Below are 21,152 nucleotides of genomic sequence, written 5' to 3' on the forward strand. Positions count from 1 at the left end.
GGTGTCCAATATGTTTCTGTATTTGGGATTAGTGTGATGGAGTTTTCTTTTGGCATTTCTGTTGGAAGTTAGTAGTAAACTATCCCTGCAAATAAGTACAGACTTCCCAGCTCCCCCAAAACTTTACCAGTTGGCATTCATGCATGCATAGTGGTGCCCCGCAAGACGAACGCCTTGCAAGACGGAAAACCCGCTAGATGAAAGGGTTTTCCATTTTGGAGGCACTTCGCAAAACGAATTTCCCTATGGGGTTGCTTCGCAAGACGAAAAAATATTGCGAGTCCCTGCGGGTTTTTTTCGCTCCCCCCCCTTTTCCTAAGCTTATCCGCTGATAAGCCGCTTAACAGCTGATCGCTAGAAGCCGCTAGACCGCTGTAGCACTAATCCGCTAAGCTGTCAATGGGCTTGCTTCGCAAGACGAAAAAACCGCTAGACTAAGAGAATTGCGGAACGGATTCTTTTCGTCTTGCGAGGCACCACTGTACCTAAATATGGCAAGACACCTTGAGCAGTGATCTGGAAAACGCTTGCAGTTACTCACTCGCCCCCAGGGAGTAGCACAGCTAGAAGCAGCCTTAATGTCGTCCTCTCTATGCAAATAGATTATGATGTTGGCTCCCTGAAGAATGCACCCATCGTAGATCTGCCTTCTCCAAACATAGTGAAGAGGATTTCTGGCTCTTAATGTGGCTTGTGGCTTGTTGCTCTCCCAGGGCGGGTAAGAGTGAACCAGCGTAGTGTAGTGCTTTGAGTGGTAAAGAGTTATGTACAATACCGTGAGCTCCTTGGAGGAAAGGTGGAATATAAATGTAATTGACTGACTGACTGCCGTGGGAGAAAACATCTGAGTAGCATGGAACTTCCTCTTCCTGATATTGCTACCACCCACCCTCTTACTTGAGAGCCAGTGTGGTGTAGTGGTTAAGAGTGGTAGATTTGTAATCTGGGGAACCGGGTTCGCGTCTCCGCTCCTCCACATGCAGCTGCTGGGTGACCTTGGGCCAGTCACACTTCTTTGAAGTCTCTCAGCCCCACTCACCCCACAGAGTGTTTGTTGTGGGGGAGGAAGGGAAAGGAGAATGTTAGCCGCTTTGAGACTCCTTTGGGTAGTGATAAAGCGGGATATCAAATCCAAACTCTTCTTCTTCTTCTTCTACTGTTGCTGGGACCATTGCCTGCCTCTGCAATTGCTGTTACTTCCCCCCACTGTTTCTTATCAGAAAAGTATGATAAAAAAGGCAAGGGATGGATGATGGCTGCAATAGGAGGCTGTGGAGTTGTAGAGAAAGGAGAGTATGAAGAACAGGGAATGTGAATTGCCTGCACCAAGGGAGCATTCAGTTTGTTTTCCCGTCCCAAGTTACTCAGAATTCCAAATTATTGCTGAATCAAACATAAAAATAGGCTGAGTAGGGATTTGCACCTGGATCTCCCAGATAAAAAACCAAATAGGGACCACTACGCTATGCTGGGTCACAGAGTGCTTTAATGTTGTGCTACAAAACTAATTGGTGGTTCAGAGCTGAAAAAATACTCGGACCAATACTCATAATGAGCAAAAAGGTGTGGATTTCATGGTGCAGGATGGGCTATAACTACATATAAATGAATAATAATAAAAAGGAGTTTGAGAGAGAGTACTTTTTCTGCAATATACATTTACTTACTGTCAGTGTTCCCTGTATGTTCCGTATTTCCCCCCTTTGGAAGTAATTGATCTTTCAGAGCAAATGAGATGCTTGCTTTCCTTGCTGCTTCTACAACTCAAGTGATTGCCCCATCTTGGGACTCGAGTTAAGAAAGAGGTAATAAAAATGATGCTAAAAGTGTAAAATGGGATGCGAAGCAAAATAACTCTGAGGCAGTTACTTCAAGATGCACTGTCCGTGGTCCAGTGTCCATGTGATCTTATTAGTATCTAGAGCTCCACTGTTGAACCTTGTGTTACAGGAGCTGTAGAGTTGTACCTGCTGACCATTCTCCAACATGGAAGCAAATGGAGCAGCTTTTCTTATGCAGAGTTTCCTCTGCATTTAGGAGCTCCTGTGTGGTGTGCAAGTGCATGCACCAGAAATACAGGTTTAGGATATGTTTTTGAAACCAAGAAGGCATTTCATACCCTACTTCTGCAGTAAATTGTCTTTTGGGTAAATATATATAATCTTTAATCCTGTAGCAGTAAGCATAATTTAGTTACACTATATATTTGGGAAGTGTGGCATAGGTGTATGAATATAACTGGTGGAAGGGATGCAAATGCACCCAGAGATTTGGGTGATTTTCAAAGGTACAGATCCAATTGCCAAATAAGCAGCTTTCAAAACTGAGCAGCAGCTCGCTTTGCAGGCTGCTGTGGGCACTGCAACTGGTTAAACTGCCAATAGTCCCAGCTGCATCTCTCTTGCTTGATTCGATTGTGGCTTGCAAGAGCAAAATACATTTTTAGAAAATAATGGCCTGTTACTTTTTTCTTTACATTTTACATGATTTAGCCTAGCTTACTTTCATTACTCCCTTGGCCAGTAAAGCGAGATGAGTGCCACAACCCCAGAGTCGTCCGTGACTGGACCTAATGGTCAGGGGTCCCTTTACCTTTACTTTCATTACTTTGACTGGATGACCCTTGGGGTCCCTTCCAGCTCTACTTTCCTTGATTTCCCCCCCAGCCCCCAATTTCCCCCCTCAGCATTTATAGTAGAAGATAAATTCACCTTTTCAAAACAGCTTTCTATCTTCATGCGTGTTTATTTCCACTTTGTTTTCAGTGGCTTTTTAGTACAGTACTGCTTATTTTTGTGTTTTGTATTATTATCAGCGCTGAATAAAATACCTACTTTAGACACACAGCTATCTTCTTGTTTTTTTATTTGTCCTTTTTAAAATGGCCATAGGAATAGATATTTTCATTCCTTTCTGACTTTCTGCTCTGTTTAATGCTAACATTGAAGCTACTGATGAATGAAAAGGGGTAATTAGTATCTCTGAACCCAAATTCAGAATCTGCAGAATCTTTTCTTTGTACTTCCATGAAAAGGAGTGGGGTGCTACACATTCACACATAAAGCCTTAAAAATATAGGAATTCACCTCCTTGAAACAAGCGATATGAACATATCCATATTTGAAGTGTTTCCACTCAATAAAATATGCAAATATAAGCAGTATGGTGTGTATATTCAAAATAAAAATTTACATGGAAAATACTAAAGTTTTGGTATTAATGGTGTAATCCTATGCACATTTGTTTGTGAATGAGTTGTATTGAACTTAGTCGGATGTCTGAGTAAATCTGCATAAGATTGGACTCCCCATGTAATTCTACCCTCAGAAGCATAATTTCATGCCATCTTTCTCTCCAATTTAGGGAGAGAAAGTTTCCCAAGTGTGAGAAATTGAAGCAATGCCTTTCACTCCTTTCCTCCTGAAACCTAACTGTTCCATGAGTACTTAGCACTCCAAAACTTTTTTTCGGACTGCCTGAAAACCTGAGCCAGAGCACAGCTGCTAAGGACTAGGAATAATACTGCAACATTTTGTTGTGGGTTCCCACTTGTCTATATATAAAAGGCAGTTCCTGTTAAAAAAATCTTGTTCTCTTTGGTATTTGAACAGCTGGACTTAAAGGGTTGCATGACGTAATAAACTTAGATTTCTGTAAACATTTAAGACTCCCTAAAATGAAAATAGTTCATGTAATCAGTTGGCATATAAGTTAACAATTATTTCCAAAATGATATTTTAAAAGAAGTGAACATTTAAGCAGGGTCTTCAGCAATTGTGTCTACACCGTCAGCTTCTATTAATAGTAATCATGAGAATCCACAATGTGAGGTGGATTCTGAGCATTTTGCTCATTGCTCTTTCCTTCTGTGAAGGAGAAATTACACATGATTCTCCCATTATTATCACAGTCATTTCCCTGGTACATTTATTCTTGAGCAGCTGCTGAGTAAGTGATGTTTTCACAGTTGCTTTTGGATGCAGCAATTACTGAACGAGGACTAGTACTAATACTTGCCGCATATTGTCGTATGTTGGGATTTGCATTGATGGTCTTCTTCCCGGCCTCTGTGTGGTAGTCCCACAGTTGAGTTCTGCTTGTAGTAATTTGTATGTGTGTATACACTGACTGGCTTTGATAACTTTTATGTTGCTGCTATCAGTTACTTGTAGTGTTTAAGGTGCTCATTTTACGTTGACAAATATCAAATGCCTTGTTGGCCTAAAGTGAAACAATACTAGAATTAGAAGTTGTGGCGTTGGTTGGCATTATATTCAATTTAAAAGGCAGTCATTTTCAAAGTGTCATGTGGATCTTCTTAAGGCAGCATGACCTGTCTATCACTGTTTTCAGTTGATCAGCTTAGAATTCTTACCTCAGGGCCAGATTGGAAATAAATAAATAAACGAAGCAGGATATTGATCCGCAGTCTCTCCCATAATAGCAGCTGCATGAACTGGGGTGGGAGAGATCTTGACTGGGGTTGAAGGAAGGTTTTTGACCTCTTCAGGGGAGCTGACTTGGGTGCCCGGTGTGCATGACGCCATGATGTCACATTGCGTCGTGATGTCAAATGCACACCCCCCCCCAGCCTCAGAACCCAACTTCTGGTACCACCCAAAGTCAGGTTCCAAGGTCTTGGAAGGTCTTAGACAGCATCTCCAATGCCTTGTGAAACCTCCGACAGAATCTCCGAGGCCTTGGAGATGCTGTCTGAGACCTTGAGAGACCTTGGAAATTGCATTGGGGGCACTGCAGTGTGGGGGCTGAGTAATCCACAACAATTTTTGTGGGTGCTCAGGCACCCAGAGCCTCCTATAGTTTGATCCCCTGGACCTCTTCCTGTCTCATGTTCCAAATTTAAATCTCTCCTCAGTTGCTGTTTACTTGCTCACTGAGGAAAAGAGATAATCCAAGGGGGGCACTTTCATTTTCACACGGTAGAAACGCTGCGGGGTGCTACCCAAAGTGCCGCAGTGAGAAATCCTGATTTGTATTGAATGCACAAAAGTTCATTGGAAGGACAGCCTCAGTTTCTCATACATGTGTAAACTCTTGAGTATCTGGCACTGGCCAGGGGGCAACCGAACACTATCTTGGGTACCTTAACATATGCCTTGATTGGGTTCAGGGGCATAGGAAGGGGGGGTGCAGGGTGTGCGGTCTGCCCCGGGTGTCATCCTTGAGGGGGGTTGACAAAATGGTGCCCTGTGGGGGTTGGCACTTACCGCGGGGCCTGGCCTGCAGCGCACCCAAGCACACATCTCTCCTGGGAGTGCTGCGGTGGCTCGGGACCCCGCGCTGCCTGAAACAGCAGCGTGGGGCTTGCATCCGCCAGCGGACTCCATGGGCAGCTCACCGCGCCACCCACCCGGGCAGATCACCTTGCCCCCGTGGGTGACTCGCCCTGCCCCTGCTGCTCCGGGTGCCAGAGCAGCAGCTAGCTACACCCCTGATTGGGTTAGGCAGAATACTCTGTCATTACTTCTAAAGAGGTACACTGTAGAAGGCGGCCTGTCTCATCTTCTTGATTGAGTACTGGGGTCAATGAAGCAACCACTTATTTTTCCAATAGCTTTGCTTTTGTAGCATTCTTTCCTCCAGCACTTCATGCTATGCATTCATGTGTCCTGACTTCTTTTTTATCGTTTTTCTATTTAATTGCTTGCCATGTAGCTGGGGGATGAAAATGAACAATGACAACTCAGTTGTCTTCTTCTGCTTTAAAGTCAGTGTTCACTTTAAATTTTGCAGCTGAACGCTTAATAAAAGGCTTCCTGTGTAGTATATAGGAGCAAATATTTTGAGATGCCTTACTTAAAAATACTTAGAAACTAAGGGTCACTTCCTCAGTACTCTAATAAAGTATTTCAAAGGGGTGTGTACACACTACCTTCATACTTGATTGCTGGCTCCTATATCATGTACTCCAGGATCCAAATACAGAATATAAAGTGAAGTGAACTTATATTCATTTAATAGAAGCTTCAAACAGTTACAGTGGTGCCTCGCAAGACGAAATTAATTCGTTCTGCGAGTCTCTTCGTCTTGCGGTTTTTTCGTCTTGCGAAGCAAGCCCATTGAAGGCTTAGCGGATTAGCGCTATTAGCGGCTTAGCGGCTTAGCAGCTATTAGCGGCTATTAGCGGCTTAGCGGCTTAGAAAAAGGGGGGGGGAAGGGAAAAAACTCGCAAGACGAAAACGTCTTGCGAAGCAAGCCCATAGGGAAATTCGTCTTGCGAAGCACCTCAAAAGACGGAAAACTCTTTCGTCTAGCGAGTTTTTCGTCTTGCGAGGCATTCGTCTTGCGGGGCACCACTGTACTTCCTGGTTTGGGGAGGCCTGATGTGAGACAGCTTTAAGAACACCTGCATTAAAGTGTTATAGTTTGAAGACCTTCCATATTGTAAACCCAAGAGTAAGGACTGTCTGGTTTGTAATGATCTGCATGCCATTCTGGGAGCCCTTCTTTGTGGAAGAAATAAATAAATAAATCTGATTAGCTTAGTTGGTTAGACATTGGTACTGCTAATGCCAAGGTCACAGGTTTGATTCCTGTATGGGTGCATATTCCTGCGTGGCAGGGATTGGACTAGATGATGCATGGGGTCCCTTCCAACTCTATGAGTCTATGAAATAAGTACAGATTTCTGAATTAGCACAAGTACAATCAGCTCAGTTTCCAAACTCAAAAGAAATAGCACAAATGGAGAATGGAAGGAGGAAACAAGCAAACAGGTATGAGATATAGAGCACTAAAATAAATACAGCTGCTTAGAATTGTGGCTGTTAAATCTGTGTGAAAGCAAGTCACCAGCTTTGACTGTTTCAATTAAAAGAGCAAAGTAATTGTTCATTAGAGGGAGGGTTTCATGGGCACATGAAAACAGTTGAGAAATGAAAGTAGGTTGGCCATGCTCAATATTGATCAAGGTAAATAGCTATTTACAGTTATGATATAACTTTTGTTTGTGCAAGCTACATTTAAACCTCTCATCAAGGAAACTGCTTAATTATGAGGGACTAGGAAGTAGTGATTGTAAAATAAAATATAATCAAGATGTTCAGAGGTCAGTTCGTATGAGTTGTCTTGGTTGGTTGATTTCCAAGACGTTTTACTGAAATGTTTTATTTGTTTATTGAATTTATTTATTGCATCTTTAGACTGCCTTTCTTTCCATGGAATCCCAGGGCAGTGTAGAAAATATATAAAAACAATCCTCTGTATCCCAAGACACATACGACACAATTTAAACCCTGCTTGCAATGCCTGGATAAAGAAGATGTCTTTAGCTGATGCTAGAAAGTCAGTACAGTCATACCTTGGGTTGAAGTAGCTTCGGGATAAGTATTTTTGGGTTCCGTGCTGCGGCGACCCGGAAGTAACGAAGCGTGTTACTTCCGGGTTTCGCCGCTTGCACATGCGCAGACGGTCAAAATGACGTCATGCGCATGCGCAGAAGCAGCGAATTGCGACCCGCGCATGCACAGACGCGGGTTGCGTTCAGTTCTGGATGTGAATGGGGCTCTGGAACGGATCCCGTTCGCATCCAGAGGTACCACTGTAAAGTTGGATTCAGTTGTACTTCCATGTTGCAGTCCTTGTGATCTTACAATGTTAGCATTGCTACGCTTAGACAACAGTGCAGTGAAAACAGTTAATGGGCTTTCAGTCTGCCACTCAGGGCACAAGTTTTTCAAAGGTCAGAAATGTTGGCTATAAAAACAAATGTTCATTTTATTGCTTAGTGCTCAAACATTCACCCTTGAAATTTTCTGTGCACGTTGTAAGTTCTTAGGAGAGGGTTTACAGAAAAGTAAATTATAAATTATTATGAAACATAACAGCATCCTGACATCCTAGGGCAGATGAGCTCACATAAATTTAGGGTTGGCATTTTAATTTGGAACTTTCTAAACCACCTCTAACCAGCTGTAAATGTAGCAAATATACTGCATTTAATAGTTCTGTACCAGAGTGTGATTGATTTTTTTTATTTTATTTGCTCATTATATTCCACTCACCGTAAAGGCAGTGAATCACTGTCCAACGTAGTGCAGGGTTGTTCCCTCTGGAGCTTATCAGTGCTGTGTTTGAATTGTCTTGAGGGCTTTCTATGGTGCAACACAGACCTGCTCTCGGTACCTGACATCCCAGGAGCTCTGTTTGATTGGAATATTGTCTATTGTAAGCTATGTTGTGATGTTTTTGTTTTTGAGGAATTACGTGAGTTGGGGTAGCTGACGCCATTAAACAAATGGGACAAAAATATGAAACTTAATTGATTAAAAATAAATTAATCGGCTGCAATGGGGTTTTCCCAGTACTTCTGCAGGATGTTTAAGATTGGGCAAGCTCCTCTAGGAGAAGGGAGTTCAGTAGTTGTGGAGTGGCTACTGGGAATGCCTTCTTTGTGCTTTTGCCTACATTGGCTTAAGGCACATTGAAGTTCAGATGTCATTTCTCACTGCAGTTACTGTGTATTTGGTCTATCCTTGGGTTGGGGTCTAGGATGGTGGTGTCAGATAGAGTCCGGGGCACCCACATTTTTAGGAGAGTTGTTAGGTCTTGCAGAGAATCAACCAAGTAAGAGTGGGCGGGGCAGAAGACAGTTGAGCAGAATCATGGAGAGCTCCCTGTAGGCCCAAACTCACCAGGAGTGAATTGTTGCCTTGGCAGCATGGTTCAGTCTTATGAGAGCTAGCTGACCAGATGCCCTACGCTCTCTAAGGAGCTATGTCTTGTTTTAACAGGCCATTGCCCAACTTTGCAGTTGCTGGCTTCTATTGCTTGAGGATGAGTGCTGCCTAGATGCAGTCAAGGAAGGGCACACCTTTTGGCCTGGGTAGTCTGGGCATATGGCGCCCCAGGCACTGCCTCCTCTTCCTCTGAGCTGGATTGTGGCCCAAGAAAACAACACTATGATGAGGAATATAAGAACCGATAGTGTTCTAGATAGTCTTGCTCAGGTCTTTGTTACCAAGAAAGCAATTGAAAGCCAATGCAATCATGTAACATACATATATGTGTGCCAAGATGGCTACCCCTTAATGTTAATGTTTGACATGTTTGTGTAAAAACCTTAAATAAAATGTTCAAAGGTGCACGCAGGGGGCGGGGCAGGGTGGGGGCGGGGATACTCACCCCAGTAGCAGGTGGCTGTTGGCATTCTGCACCAGTCACGTTTTACAAAGCTTTGGAAAACAGTCTTATGTACCGTGAACCAGGGTAGTCAAGAATCAAGGTTTAGAATCCAAAAATAGCAATTGCTAGATAGGCCTTCATGCTAGAAAGTACTGTTGAGAAATAATGTTAATGCGCTGATGAGCTGGCTCCCAATAGTTTTAAACTTATTGTATCTCCTGTGACATTCTGGAATGTATGGGTTATCATCCCAAGCCTGGATAGGAGGCTGGTGGGTAGAAAAGAAGAAAAACTGTTTGTTTGTTTGTTTGTTTGTTTGTTTGTTTGTTTGTTTGTTTGTTTGTTTTAGAGAATTCACAAGCCACCTTTCCGCAGAAACTTCCAGGGTGGTCTGCAGGTTCAATAATGAGAGATTGATTCATTCCTACAGTTTCCTAGCTGACTTTTAATGAAGCATACTATAACATTCTGTACTTTCAGAATGTGCCTGTGTTGCTTCTAATCCAACATCTTCCTTAAAATCTGTCCTGGAGCTGAGGACCTGAAATGGCTTGGCAGGCCGTAGGATGAGCATCAGTTTGCTACCATGTGTCCTTGTCTACACAAATATTCTGCTTCAAATGTATACCCAAGGAATATGTGTTAAGTATTAAAACCAAGAATTATGATGTGCCATGTCAAAACCTAGATTTTCCAAGACACTATTTTATTTATTTATTAAGTTTATATCCTCCCCCTCCCCCCAAAAAAGCCCAAGGAGATGATGAATCAGAGTTTAAAGTAATTAAATATTCATTTCATTACAAAATACACATATTAGCTACATGCACAGCAATCACATTGGACTGATAATTGCTTCACTAAATCTATAGAAGGAGGAGATGGAAAGGACTGAGACAGAGCAGCAGGTGAAGAAAGGAGATGGGAAATTAATGTTAAGCAAGAAAATCTGAAGGCGGTGAGCACCAGATACACATATGGAGAGCTGACTCAGGTTAGAGAAAGAAGCCAAATATAAATGACATTACCTGGGGCAGTGTTTGTGACATACTTGCTTGGAGGGTTAGAAAGTGACAGGAAGCCCGAGTGGCAACATTATCTATTTCTGGGTTCTACTTAGATCTTGAGATCTTCCTTTGCGCTGGGACACTGTAGTTGCTTGGATTGTTCCTTATGACTTCTCAAAGGTCTAGGCACCCTTAGATTACAGAGTGTAGCATGCTGTCAAGAAATATCAAGGAAAATACTGTGATGGAGAAACGGGGCTAGGCAAATCCTTCCCTTGAGCTCCATAACGTTTGGAACTTTCCTTGGGAGAAAGTCATGGAGGTTGAACAAAAGCACTGGTAGGATACAAGGTCCCTCAGAACCTCAAAATAATGAAGATGGAGGGGTGGGAAAACCAAGGAAAATGAAGGCCACCCGCAAAAGACTAGAATAAAATAGAACCTTTGTTCTTGCATGAGGATTCCTCTTAAAGCTTCAGTTAACTGGGAGGGGGCTTTTCCCTAAGAGAAAAGAGGAGAAAGGTATTGATAGCCTTTTTTACCATACCTAAAGCAAGCAGTGAATGCTCAAGTGTGATTGGGACGCCAAAGGGTTTTCGTGCACATCCTTTTAGGTGTGAGTCCTAACCTTAATGGCTGTTCATGCATTTATTGTATTAGCGGTATTCTCTGGTTGGGTTGCTCAGTGTTTCCTGTACGGTTCCCCCCCTCCTGCCCTCTTAAGGGCTGTAAATCAACAGGTATGTCATCAGGCTGAATTGACTGGAATCAGTTAGAGAGTAGGGTGTGTACACACTCCAGAGGTCTCAGGCCTGCTGACTAGAGGGTAGGAACACTACCCTTGTCCATGTTAATTATATGGGAGGTCGAGAAATTCAATCCAGTTTGCATTTAAAGGTGAATCATACTTTACAAAATAGTATGTGAACTGAAACAAGGACATCACAGTCCCATATATTGTGCTTCCTCTCCTTTTTATGCTCACAACAACCCTGGGAGGTAGGTTTTGCTGAGATTGCTTTACTGGTCCAAGGTCACTCAGTGAGCTTCATAGCTGAGTGGCAATCTGAACCCTGGTATCTCAGGCCCTAGTTCAGCACCACACTGGCTCTCTGCCCATGAATAATTTTACCCTTGACATCCACAAAACAAAGGAAGCCATGTAGATCCATGCAAAAACCCCGATGGTCTGATTTTCTTATGGTCCAACACAGCTTACTTGCTTTTTGTGTCCTTAAGAATACAAAGTTTAGGCATTCAGGATCGAGTTCCTAAAATGGACTGATGATCTTTTACTTCAAGATGGTATTTTTATTTTTTTGATGATTATGTTATCTCCAGCCACAGGGTATTGCTATTTGGCTTCTGTCAATCTTACTTTTTACCTTGTTATCCACATAAAATTTAATTCCTAGCTTTGCTACTATAAAATACCTCCATGTTTCTCTTTGTTTTTGTTCTCTTTCTTACAGGGAACCCGAGTTCTTTGGTTAAGGCTAGAGACAGATCTGTCAAACTGCTGGATTTTATAATTTCAGCAATTTATTTCTTTACTGAATTTATATCCTACTGTTCCTCCCATAGGAGCCCATGTGGGATCAGCTGTTTTTTCTTCTTTGTCCCATCAGTCCCAGGTGCAACTTGAAACCTGCACGACACCCACTAGGTTCTCTTTCCTCCTACATACATGCCACACTATAATTGTGATTAAATGAAGTTTTTTTCACCCAATTTTTCTCAGTGCGGCTTTTCATACTATTAATTGTAGTGTAGGTGCTGTTTGATTACTGGCTGAGCCAGTACAGCTGGGGTGTGGGTGTGGTCCAGACCTTGCCCTAGGAGGTGGGATCATCCTAAAGGTTTCATTCCTTTAGGTCAACACTTCACGGAGTCACAGGGCAGGGCCTCACCCCCCCCCTCCCCGAGTCAGGATGTAGAACTGTAGGCAGGGGAGACCAGTCTCTGACCTGGGATGAGTTTGGTTTGGTGAGGTTTGGTTTGGTTTTAGTATACGAGTAGTGTAATGCATTCTGTTGTCATGATTGGACCATTATCTGGTGAGGCTTGGACTGTTCAGAATCCATATGTCTTTGAGGAGTATTTCCCATTCCAAGGGAAATCTGTGTAGCCTGCCTCCCACTAGGCTTGTCGAAGGAAGCGGGGCTGTGCACAAGTCAGTTGTACTTCTTGTTGAAAGAGCATTGAAACAGCATTGCACCTCTGTGGTTCTTGTGATACTAATAAGTAAAGCAACTGGAGGAGCAGTAGCTATCTGGCCTATTAGGGGCACAAAAGGAAGGGCCCTTTTATTTTCTTCTTTTCACCTAGCATCTTTGGGGGTTTAACTAAAGGAACCTTAGGCAACTACTTGCCTGTTTATGCTGTCCAAAATGGAACAGGCATGGTGGGAAGGTGGCACTCCAATCTGAACCATAGAATCATAGAATCATAGAGTTGGAAGAGACCACAAGGGCCATCGAGTCCAACCCCCTGCCAAGCAGGAAACACCATCAGAGCACTCCTGACATATGGTTGTCAAGCCTCTGCTTAAAGACCTCCAAAGAAGGAGACTCCACCACACTCCTTGGCAGCAAATTCCACTGTCAAACAGCTCTTACTGTCAGGAAGTTCTTCCTAATGTTTAGGTGGAATCTTCTTTCTTGTAGTTTGGAACCATTGCTCCGTGTCCGCTTCTCTGGAGCAGCAGAAAACAACCTTTCTCCCTCCTCTATGTGACATCCTTTGATATATTTGAACATGGCTATCATATCACCCCTTAACCTTCTCTTCTCCAGGCTAAACATGCCCAGCTCCCTTAGCCGTTCCTCATAAGGCATCGTTTCCTGGCCTTTGACCATTTTGGTTGCCCTCCTCTGGACACGTTCCAGTTTGTCAGTGTCCTTCTTGAACTGTGGTGCCCAGAACTGGACAAAGTACTCCAGGTGAGGTCTTGACCAGAGCAGAATACAGTGGCACTATTACTTCCCTTGATCTAGATGCTATACTCCTAACCAGGAGAGCACCCTAACCAAAATACCTACACAAACATTACAGGAGCAATCTAACAGAATGCTAGCCAGTGTAGGAACATGTAATCAGCAGGCAATAATAATTTTGTCTCTTTGAAAGTAAGCTTTGGCAAAATAACAGTTAGCTGTAGCACTTTGAATGAAGAAAAGATGTTCGTCTTGTTGCTAGAGAAGGGGGAGAGGTTGAGTAGATTTACAGATCCTGAGAGATTTAGCTAGTTTTTTTCCTTTTTCCTTTTTGTGACCGTCTCAGCAGGGTCAAGCGGAAAGCCAGTTCATGTTTGGAAGTATACAATTCCTTGTTTCTGCTTGGGAGCAAAAGGAAATGTTTCAATCCTTTGAAGTATGCAACATGTTATTATTATACTCACACATTCTTGTTCCATAAATTCTCCCAAATGCCCCTGGAACTAAAAAGTTCATTATTAAGATCAGAAAGAACTGTTTATCGGCAACAAGTAAAACACATTGGCAAATTTAATGTAAAGATAAGTATGCCCTGCATTGGGGTATCAGACTAATATACAAGGGTTTTAATTAAGCTGAAGTAGGTATTTGAGGATGCAAGAAGATCCAAGATTATAGACAAAGTCAGCAAGCATTTAACCAAAACTAATTAGAACATTTTTTGTTGTTGGTGTTTTTCTGTTAATCACAAGAATAGCTGGAGGGGGGAGTTTTTAATGTTTGTAAACAGTGATAATAGTGTGGGAGTATGATAATTAAAGCCCACTAAAAGGCTGAAGTAGTAAGTGCAGCTTAACACTAATGCAGTGTAGTGAAGAATTAATTCTGAAGAAAGTAGTCACTGTAAAGTAAAATTGAAAAGTAAAAATGAAAAACCAAGGAAAAAGGTTATTTTCACCCAGAAATTTTATGGTTACTAATACAAAGTGGCAAGCTCTAAAGATGTCCACCTTGTATGAGCAGTGAAAATCAGCTTGTACAGCAGAACTTACCATTTCTTTTCTTCCTCCTTTGGTCCATTGTGCATGCCCTTATCCCCCAGAGCAGGTTTTGGAGTCCCCTGGGCTGGAGTGAAAAGAAAGGGAAAGTGCCATTGCACTAGCAAGTGCCTGCATATGCTGTGCTGGATGTCACCCAGTGAAACTGAATTACATTGTCCTGTTTGCTCCTTAAAACATCCAATTGGGAGATGGTTGGCAGCAGTGACTGACATTTCTACTGCAGACATATACTTATGCTTGCAACGTGTGCTTTGGTTTTGAAATGTAGTTTAGATTCAATTTCCCTAGAGAATAAGGCTTTTCCTAGTCTATTTTAACGCAGTTCAGATTCTACCAGCACGTATTTACACTACCTGATGTGTTTGTTTGTGTGCGTCTGTCTGGACTGGTGGAAAAAATCATAACATTTTAAAATGTTTTTAATAATGTGTTTTAATGTTGTAACCCACCCTGATGATAATGGTCAAAAATCCTGTAACGTAAGTCAATTTTTTGATTTAGAGTTTGATTATGACAAAATACATGGGAACTATAGAAGAGTGCTTTATCTTTCAAGACCCAAAATTCCAGAGCTTTCATTTTTAACTTTGCCTGGTAAAGTTTTTCTGAACAGACACACTTAAAGCCATTTTTCTCCTTACATAGAGTTGTCTTTGGCAGTTGGTGATGGGAATAGAAATCTGAGCCAGTTGCCATAGGAACACTGGAGTATAGCAGGCAATATTAATACGGTATTGCTATTTGGATATACTATTACTCCTGTTTTTGTGCACAGAAAAAATTCACACCTTCTTAAAATACATGGAACAGCAACCTACTGAAATATATTAGCATTATTATGTAAAAAGCATTTTAAATATGGCATTATATATTCTTGTGAAAATTTAAGTTTGTGAGGTTGTCTCCTGTGTTATGCAAGATTGGTTAAATCTGAAACCGAGTTTTTATTTATTGGTGGGCTGGGAAGAATTGTTGAGCAATTTTTTCATGTAGTCATTTTGTTGGTTGGTGGGATTTTATGAATGGGTGTGTATATTATTAATGAGTTGATTTCTTCCATAATCTATGGGAAGTTGCTGCCATTGTGCTGTTTTGACTATATCTTCCGTCTAACAAACTGATAACTTCAGATCCTTCCTCAGGCATGAGATGCTGAGGTGGAAGAGGATTAGGTAGTTGAATGAAGAGAGATTTGCTCTGTACTCAGCTGTGATTTGCCCACAGTTGTGGCATCAATGAGAAAGAAAGGTGTTTCACACTAGTCTGCTCCAGGCCTATATAAGGAAGAACAGGCATAGGCAAACTTGGCCCTCTAGATGTTTTGGGACTACAACTCCTATCATCCCTAGTTAACAGGACCAGTGGTCAGGGATGATGGGAACTGTAGTCTCAAAACATCTGGAGGGCCGAGTTTGCCTCTGCCTGAGGAAGAACTTCCCCCCCAAAAGAGTCTTCAACTATAGTTTGCTCCAAACTAGGAATGGAGTGAAGGCATCATTGGTAACATAGGTGGCGTCAGTCAAAGGCTCCTTGTCATCTTGGTTTTGTGTGACATCTGAAACATAACTGGCCTGAGCATCACGATTCCTTCTGTGCTTTCTACCCTCTGTCCAATTTTAAGAAGGAACCAAGTTGTGAATTTATTAAAAGGATACAGTTGCAATTGAAATCATTCAACCCCCATTGCAAATCAGGTTTAAGTTGCAGTATAAGTTGCATTTTCACCTGAATTTGAGGAAACCACTTGAAGCATCATTTGGGTTGACCTATTTCAATTGCTTTTGCTTAATTTGCTCATTGCAAACAGCTGAAAGTCTGTAAATTTTTATAATAAACCTGATTTGTATTGGGGGTTGAATAATTTTGATTGCAACTGTATACTAACATAGATTGTCTTTAATCCATTGTCATAATTGAAGAATAAGATTTTGATACTCTAATTCAGTTGCAATGTGTTTATATTCTAACATGCTCCTCAAGTCATCATCAGGTTTGTCAGGCAACACCATAGAATATGCTTTACTTTCTAAAATGTATAGTTAATTATACAAAATAGCCTTCAGTACCACTCAACAAGTTTTGTTAGTGTTGCTTAATTGCTTTTTAAGGAGATCCTTGTTTTGAATATTATCTAAGAAAGCAAGTTTGACTTGGCTTTATCTTTTCATCACAAAACTTACTGTATAAACAATATAGGAAATCTAACATGTTTTGCATATGGGGTGCAGTAGGTCCATTTGAAAACATGACTTGCTGTAGATTTCTTCTCATATAAATATTTGGCTGATTTAATAAAGAATTCTGTATTTGAAACATTTGCACAGAAATCTTGAGTTAACAAAAAAATCTTTAGGGTTTTGTTTCTCTTTTGCTGCCGTCTTAAATATTTGGCTTATTTGATTTTCGTTTTGCTGGATAAATCTCTTAATTTGCTAGCTTGGTATTATAAAAATCTGTGAAGGAAATCTATGAATTAGATCCTCTTTTAGATTTAAAAATCTGCTATGCTGATTTCAAATATTGTTAATGCTGTGTTCCTTTAACATACTCCTCAAAACTTTGTAAAAATGAAGATGGAACTCATCTTCAAAGGCCCATTTGTATCCTACTCTGGTGTTTGTAACAGATTTTTCTTGTACACTACATTTTGCAATATTCCTTAGCATTGTCAGGGCCATTGTTTGTAGCCAATATGCAGGAAAATAGTGGTGCTCACAGCCAGGTTATGTTAAATATGTACTAGTTCTTGCTCTTTCTCATCCTGACGGTGAGATGAATTTGGATTTTGAGATGTTTCCAAATGCTGACTCTATTGAATGTAATAAGACTTACTTCTGAGTAGCCATGGTTAGGATTGCACTGTTAAATGGCAAGAAAGGAAATATAAAGTGCTCAAATGGTAATTTTGGCAAGAGTATAATTTAGTGAATGTACCATTTTGCATTTGTAGGCCAGAGCCTCAACAGAAAGTTCCCTCTGCACCCCCGCCACCACCCCCGCCACCTCCTCCACCACCTTTGCCAGAGCCAGCCCCTCCAGAGCCAGAGGAGGAGATTCTGGGATCCGATGATGAAGAGCAAGAAGACCCTGCAGATTATTGCAAAGGTTAGTGTGTGTGAGCAAACTGCAGAGCCTGAAGAGTTTATTATTTTTTCTGTCAACTCTTGTCTTTGCTAATGTTGGTCCAGCTCTGGGGATGTCTCCCATTCATCCAATTCACAAAGGCAGGAATTTCCAGCACTTGCCAGCTAAGAATACTGGTACATTCATGAGATGCTCTGGAAGAGTAATCTCTGCTTTTTCTATTCCTTTTGCTTCAAGAGCATTCAGTCGTCATATGAAGCATCACATTATTTTCAATACAGAGCTAAATTGCACAACAGCTCTTTATGACCTTTGGCGTGCCAGATTTAAAGAGACACTTTCAGGTGACCAATGTTGTTGTTTCCAAACGACTCGTTCCCCGCACCCCCTGGTGCACAACCTGGTTCTTTGTATGCTTTGTAGGAGCATAAATTCTACACATGAAGTAAGATACAAATGTGAAAAATGACTCTTTAGAACAGATAGCCAGAAATTAACATGGTGGGCAGTGTAAATAGAATGCCAGCACTTGAAGAAAACACAGTGGTATAAAGAATGGCCCAGTGTAGATGTAAAAATTAAATTGAGATTGGAAACTGTGCCACAGAATTATGCACTCCCTATCACTCTGTGTCTCCTCCCTTGTATGTGAATTCTTTGGCTTCCTCATTACCTGGTTTAGCATTGTTTAATAAGCCCTTCACCAGCCTGGATTAAAATGAAGCCAGGGAACCCCAAAACTTTTATTAAGAACTTTGAAGCATGGGCTTCTCAAACAAATTTGGGAGTATTTATGGAATCATTTTCACTTGGATTGGCAATAGCAGCACATAATGGCAATCTAGGGTGTCTCAGGAATTTGTATATAAGGCATGGGGATATGGAGTGCTGCTGCTTGTCTGTACATCTGCAAGGTTTGGTGTTACGTGCTGCAGCAAAGCATATATAGTGAAGCAATCAGTGTAGTGAAGCAATCAGTTGTGTCACATGTAATGCTAGATCAAACCAAGAACAAACCTGATTCATGGTTAAGGAGAGAAAGCTTAATTTTGAAATGGGATTCAGATGACACTTTGTCCCGCTGCTTTCCCCCAGGAAAACCAGTGGTTTACCACTGAATCGGAACAAACAGCAACCAGGTTTTACACGGATTGCTGTTTGTTCCAGTTTAGCACTAAAGAGCAGGTTTTCCGGGGGGAAGCAGCGGGGTACAGGCAAAACCGCTCCAACCTGTGCCTAGAAAGCATGGGGCAAAGCCAAACTTTGCTGCGCCATGCTGAGATATAAGGACTGTGGGGTAGCAAAGTGGCCGCAAGCTGTTCTCCAGGAGCCATCTTGTTTGTGTGGCCCTGGTAAGCCATAGTTCGGATTAGTTTACTTTAAATGTGATCCAAGCCGCTGTGATGTGTGGCCAGTGTGTTACAACTGGGGTTCTGAAGTGTTTTTTCTTGGAGGTAGCTGCATCTAGTTCAAGAGTGGGAAACTAGATCCACCCTCCTGTTAATCATAGTGGCATTAGGTGAAGTGTTTTCCTTTGCAAACTGGCTTGCTAAATGCTCCTCTACCCACATGGCTTGGTTTAAAACTATGTTGGCAAAAGAAGCAGGATTCGCAGCCACTGCCAATTGGCTGTGGCTTCACACCCCGCTTTTGGCAGAGATCGGCTTCAGTTGGGAGCTCCTGAGTGGAACTCATCCCAGCAGAGTTTTCTTCTTCTGCGAAATTTAAAGGCCAAATACAGTTTCTGTTTGCCAAGGAACAATGGGGAGCATACTTTAAGGTTCTTGATTGTTCCTTTATAGCCACATCTTTAATCTGCTTCACACCCAGTATCATAAATGATGTCTGGTGTGGGACAGCAGGACCCTTTGCTGCGTCTAATCAGGCCTTCAGGCCAGAGGTTCCCCACCACTGATCTAGGTCCTTGATCTGTATCTTGAAATCCTTGTACTTTTTCAGATTCTGTTCTTTTTCACAGTACCAGGCACTCTAAACCCTTAGTATGTAACAGTGTTCAATTTAGGCATTGTGCCAAATGTTGGTTTGAGGCTCCAAGCATACATTGTTCTTTGTCTCAGTTCCGTTCTACCAGAGTCCCTGGATGTGATCAGAAAGCACTCTTCCTTACTTTGCAAAGTGGTGACATTTGTACTACCGTGTTATCATTGGCTAGTCTACTCATGAGAGCAGACTAATTGTCTCCTGAAACACTTAGGGCAGCTGTCAGCATGTTCCTGTTTTTTTAGGCACTGGTCTCTGGAAAGTTTCTGCCCCTCTACCTTAATTTCTTTCAAAGTCCCCTACAATTGTCACTTGAGCATTTTGTCCAAAAACATCACTTTCTTTCCAGTACTATCTCTCCTCATCCAGATAGTGTAGCTGCGCCCATTCATAGCTGAATGCTGGCAGAAACCTAACTTGTGTATCAGTTCAGGCTACTAACAGATAGATGATCCTGTGGAACCTATTTAAAGACGAATAGCATCAAGCTGAATTTTTTTATCATCGCAACTCCATAGCTTATAAAAAACCTTCCTCATTAGATTTCCCTTCCTCTTAACTGTCGGAAAGAGCAGTGTTTGTAAAAGCAGGTTGACATTGTCATGGAAAATTGCAGAGCAGGGTGGATAAAAATCAAAGATTTTGGATTTATTTTTTTAAAATCGGATTTTTAAAATAAAATGCTTTTGGAGGAAAAATCTTTCTAAAGATAGTTTTCTATTTAAGTTAGCATTATAGTCCAAAGGCTATTCATCAGGAAATAAGGATTTGATTTAAGTTTTTCACCTGTGCTAAAACTCAGTCTGGTTGTTGTTGTTTTTTAAACCATTTACAGTTAACAAGCATGGATACATATGCTATAATGTTTAAGTTGTTACAAGTTGTTTAAACGTTATTAAGGAAATGATTTTTTTCTCCTTCCAATAAAGTACAGCAGAAAAGTTGTCCAAATATAAACAATTTAATAATTGTCTATGTATTTCTAATAGTATATCCATATCAGTAATTTTTGGTATAACTGTAAAAACTACACTGAAAATTTATTAGTCCAAAAATGAAACCTACATCTGGTTGTAAGTATTAAGATTATACCAGCAAGAATGAGTCTTTCTGTAAAAAAATGATTTACCGTATTTTTCGCACCATATGACGCACTTTTCCCCTCCTAAAAAGCAAGGGAAAATGTGTGTGCGTCCTATGGAGCAAATGCAGGCTTTCGCTCTCCAGGCTTCAGGAAGCTATCCGCTAGCCGTGGGAGACCCAGCTCTCCCACGGCTAGCGGAGCGCTGCATCAATCCCGAAGCTTGGGGCATGCGGAGCTCAGCGCGCCCCAAGCTTCTGGGTGCCGGCAAGGTCTCCGCTAGCCGTCTAGACCTTGCCGGCACCCAGAAGCTTGGGGGCGCTGAGCTCTGCACGCCCCAAGCTTCGGGATTAGCGCTCCGCTAGCGTGTCTAGGCTGCGGATAGCAGCCTGCTTCCCAGAGCGTCGGGCGCCCTGAAAGCAGAGCGCCCGGCGCTTCAGGAACACATCCGCAGCGTGGGGAGCCTTGCAGGAGCTCCCCGCAAGGCTCCCCACGCTGCGGATAGGAGGCTGCCGCCCGGCGGGTGGTGCACCCTGAAGCAGAGCGCCCCTCGCGCCAGGCAGACATCCGCAGAGTGGGGAGCCCTGCAGGAGTTCCCCACAGGGCTCCCCACGCTGCGGATAGCAGCCTGCTTCCCGGAGCGTCGGGCGCCCTGAAAGCAGAGCGCCCCGCGCGCCAGGCAGACATCAGCCAGCCCCACAAGCTTGGGGGACAGCAGGGAGGCGCAGCGCCACTATCCCGCTGTTCCTCGACCTGGTTCGGTTTCCCTGACCTGCTTTTGGGGGGGAAATAAAGGGAATTTTTTCACCCTTTATTTCCCCCCCCAAAAAAAACTAGG

The 21,152-nt window shown here is 42.3% G+C and overlaps 2 protein-coding genes and 1 long non-coding RNA gene across 14 annotated transcripts in view; 2 read left to right on the top strand and 1 right to left on the bottom strand.

The window, feature by feature from the left end:
• The window catches only part of BCAP29 (B cell receptor associated protein 29), a 920,634-nt gene that overhangs the window by 765,269 nt on the left and 134,213 nt on the right, over positions 1-21,152 (top strand). The gene's annotated exons all lie outside the window — the stretch shown is intronic.
• Positions 1-21,152, top strand: part of SRPK2 (SRSF protein kinase 2) — a 101,937-nt gene that overhangs the window by 48,936 nt on the left and 31,849 nt on the right. For all 12 annotated transcript variants that reach the window (XM_083701458.1, XM_083701463.1, XM_083701459.1 and 9 more), the window contains one exon: positions 17,099-17,253. In XM_083701458.1, the coding sequence (XP_083557584.1) occupies positions 17,099-17,253 (155 nt within the window). The remainder of the gene's footprint in view (positions 1-17,098; positions 17,254-21,152) is intronic.
• LOC310826624 lies at positions 9,174-14,421 on the bottom strand. Its single transcript, XR_014555900.1, has 2 exons — positions 13,157-14,421; positions 9,174-12,576 (listed from the first exon to the last, which is right to left on the bottom strand). It is a non-coding gene; the product is annotated as an uncharacterized lncRNA (long non-coding RNA).

This window comes from Podarcis gaigeae, assembly GCF_964106915.1.
Source record: "Podarcis gaigeae genome assembly, chromosome: 10".
NCBI classification, from domain to species: domain Eukaryota; kingdom Metazoa; phylum Chordata; class Lepidosauria; order Squamata; family Lacertidae; genus Podarcis; species Podarcis gaigeae.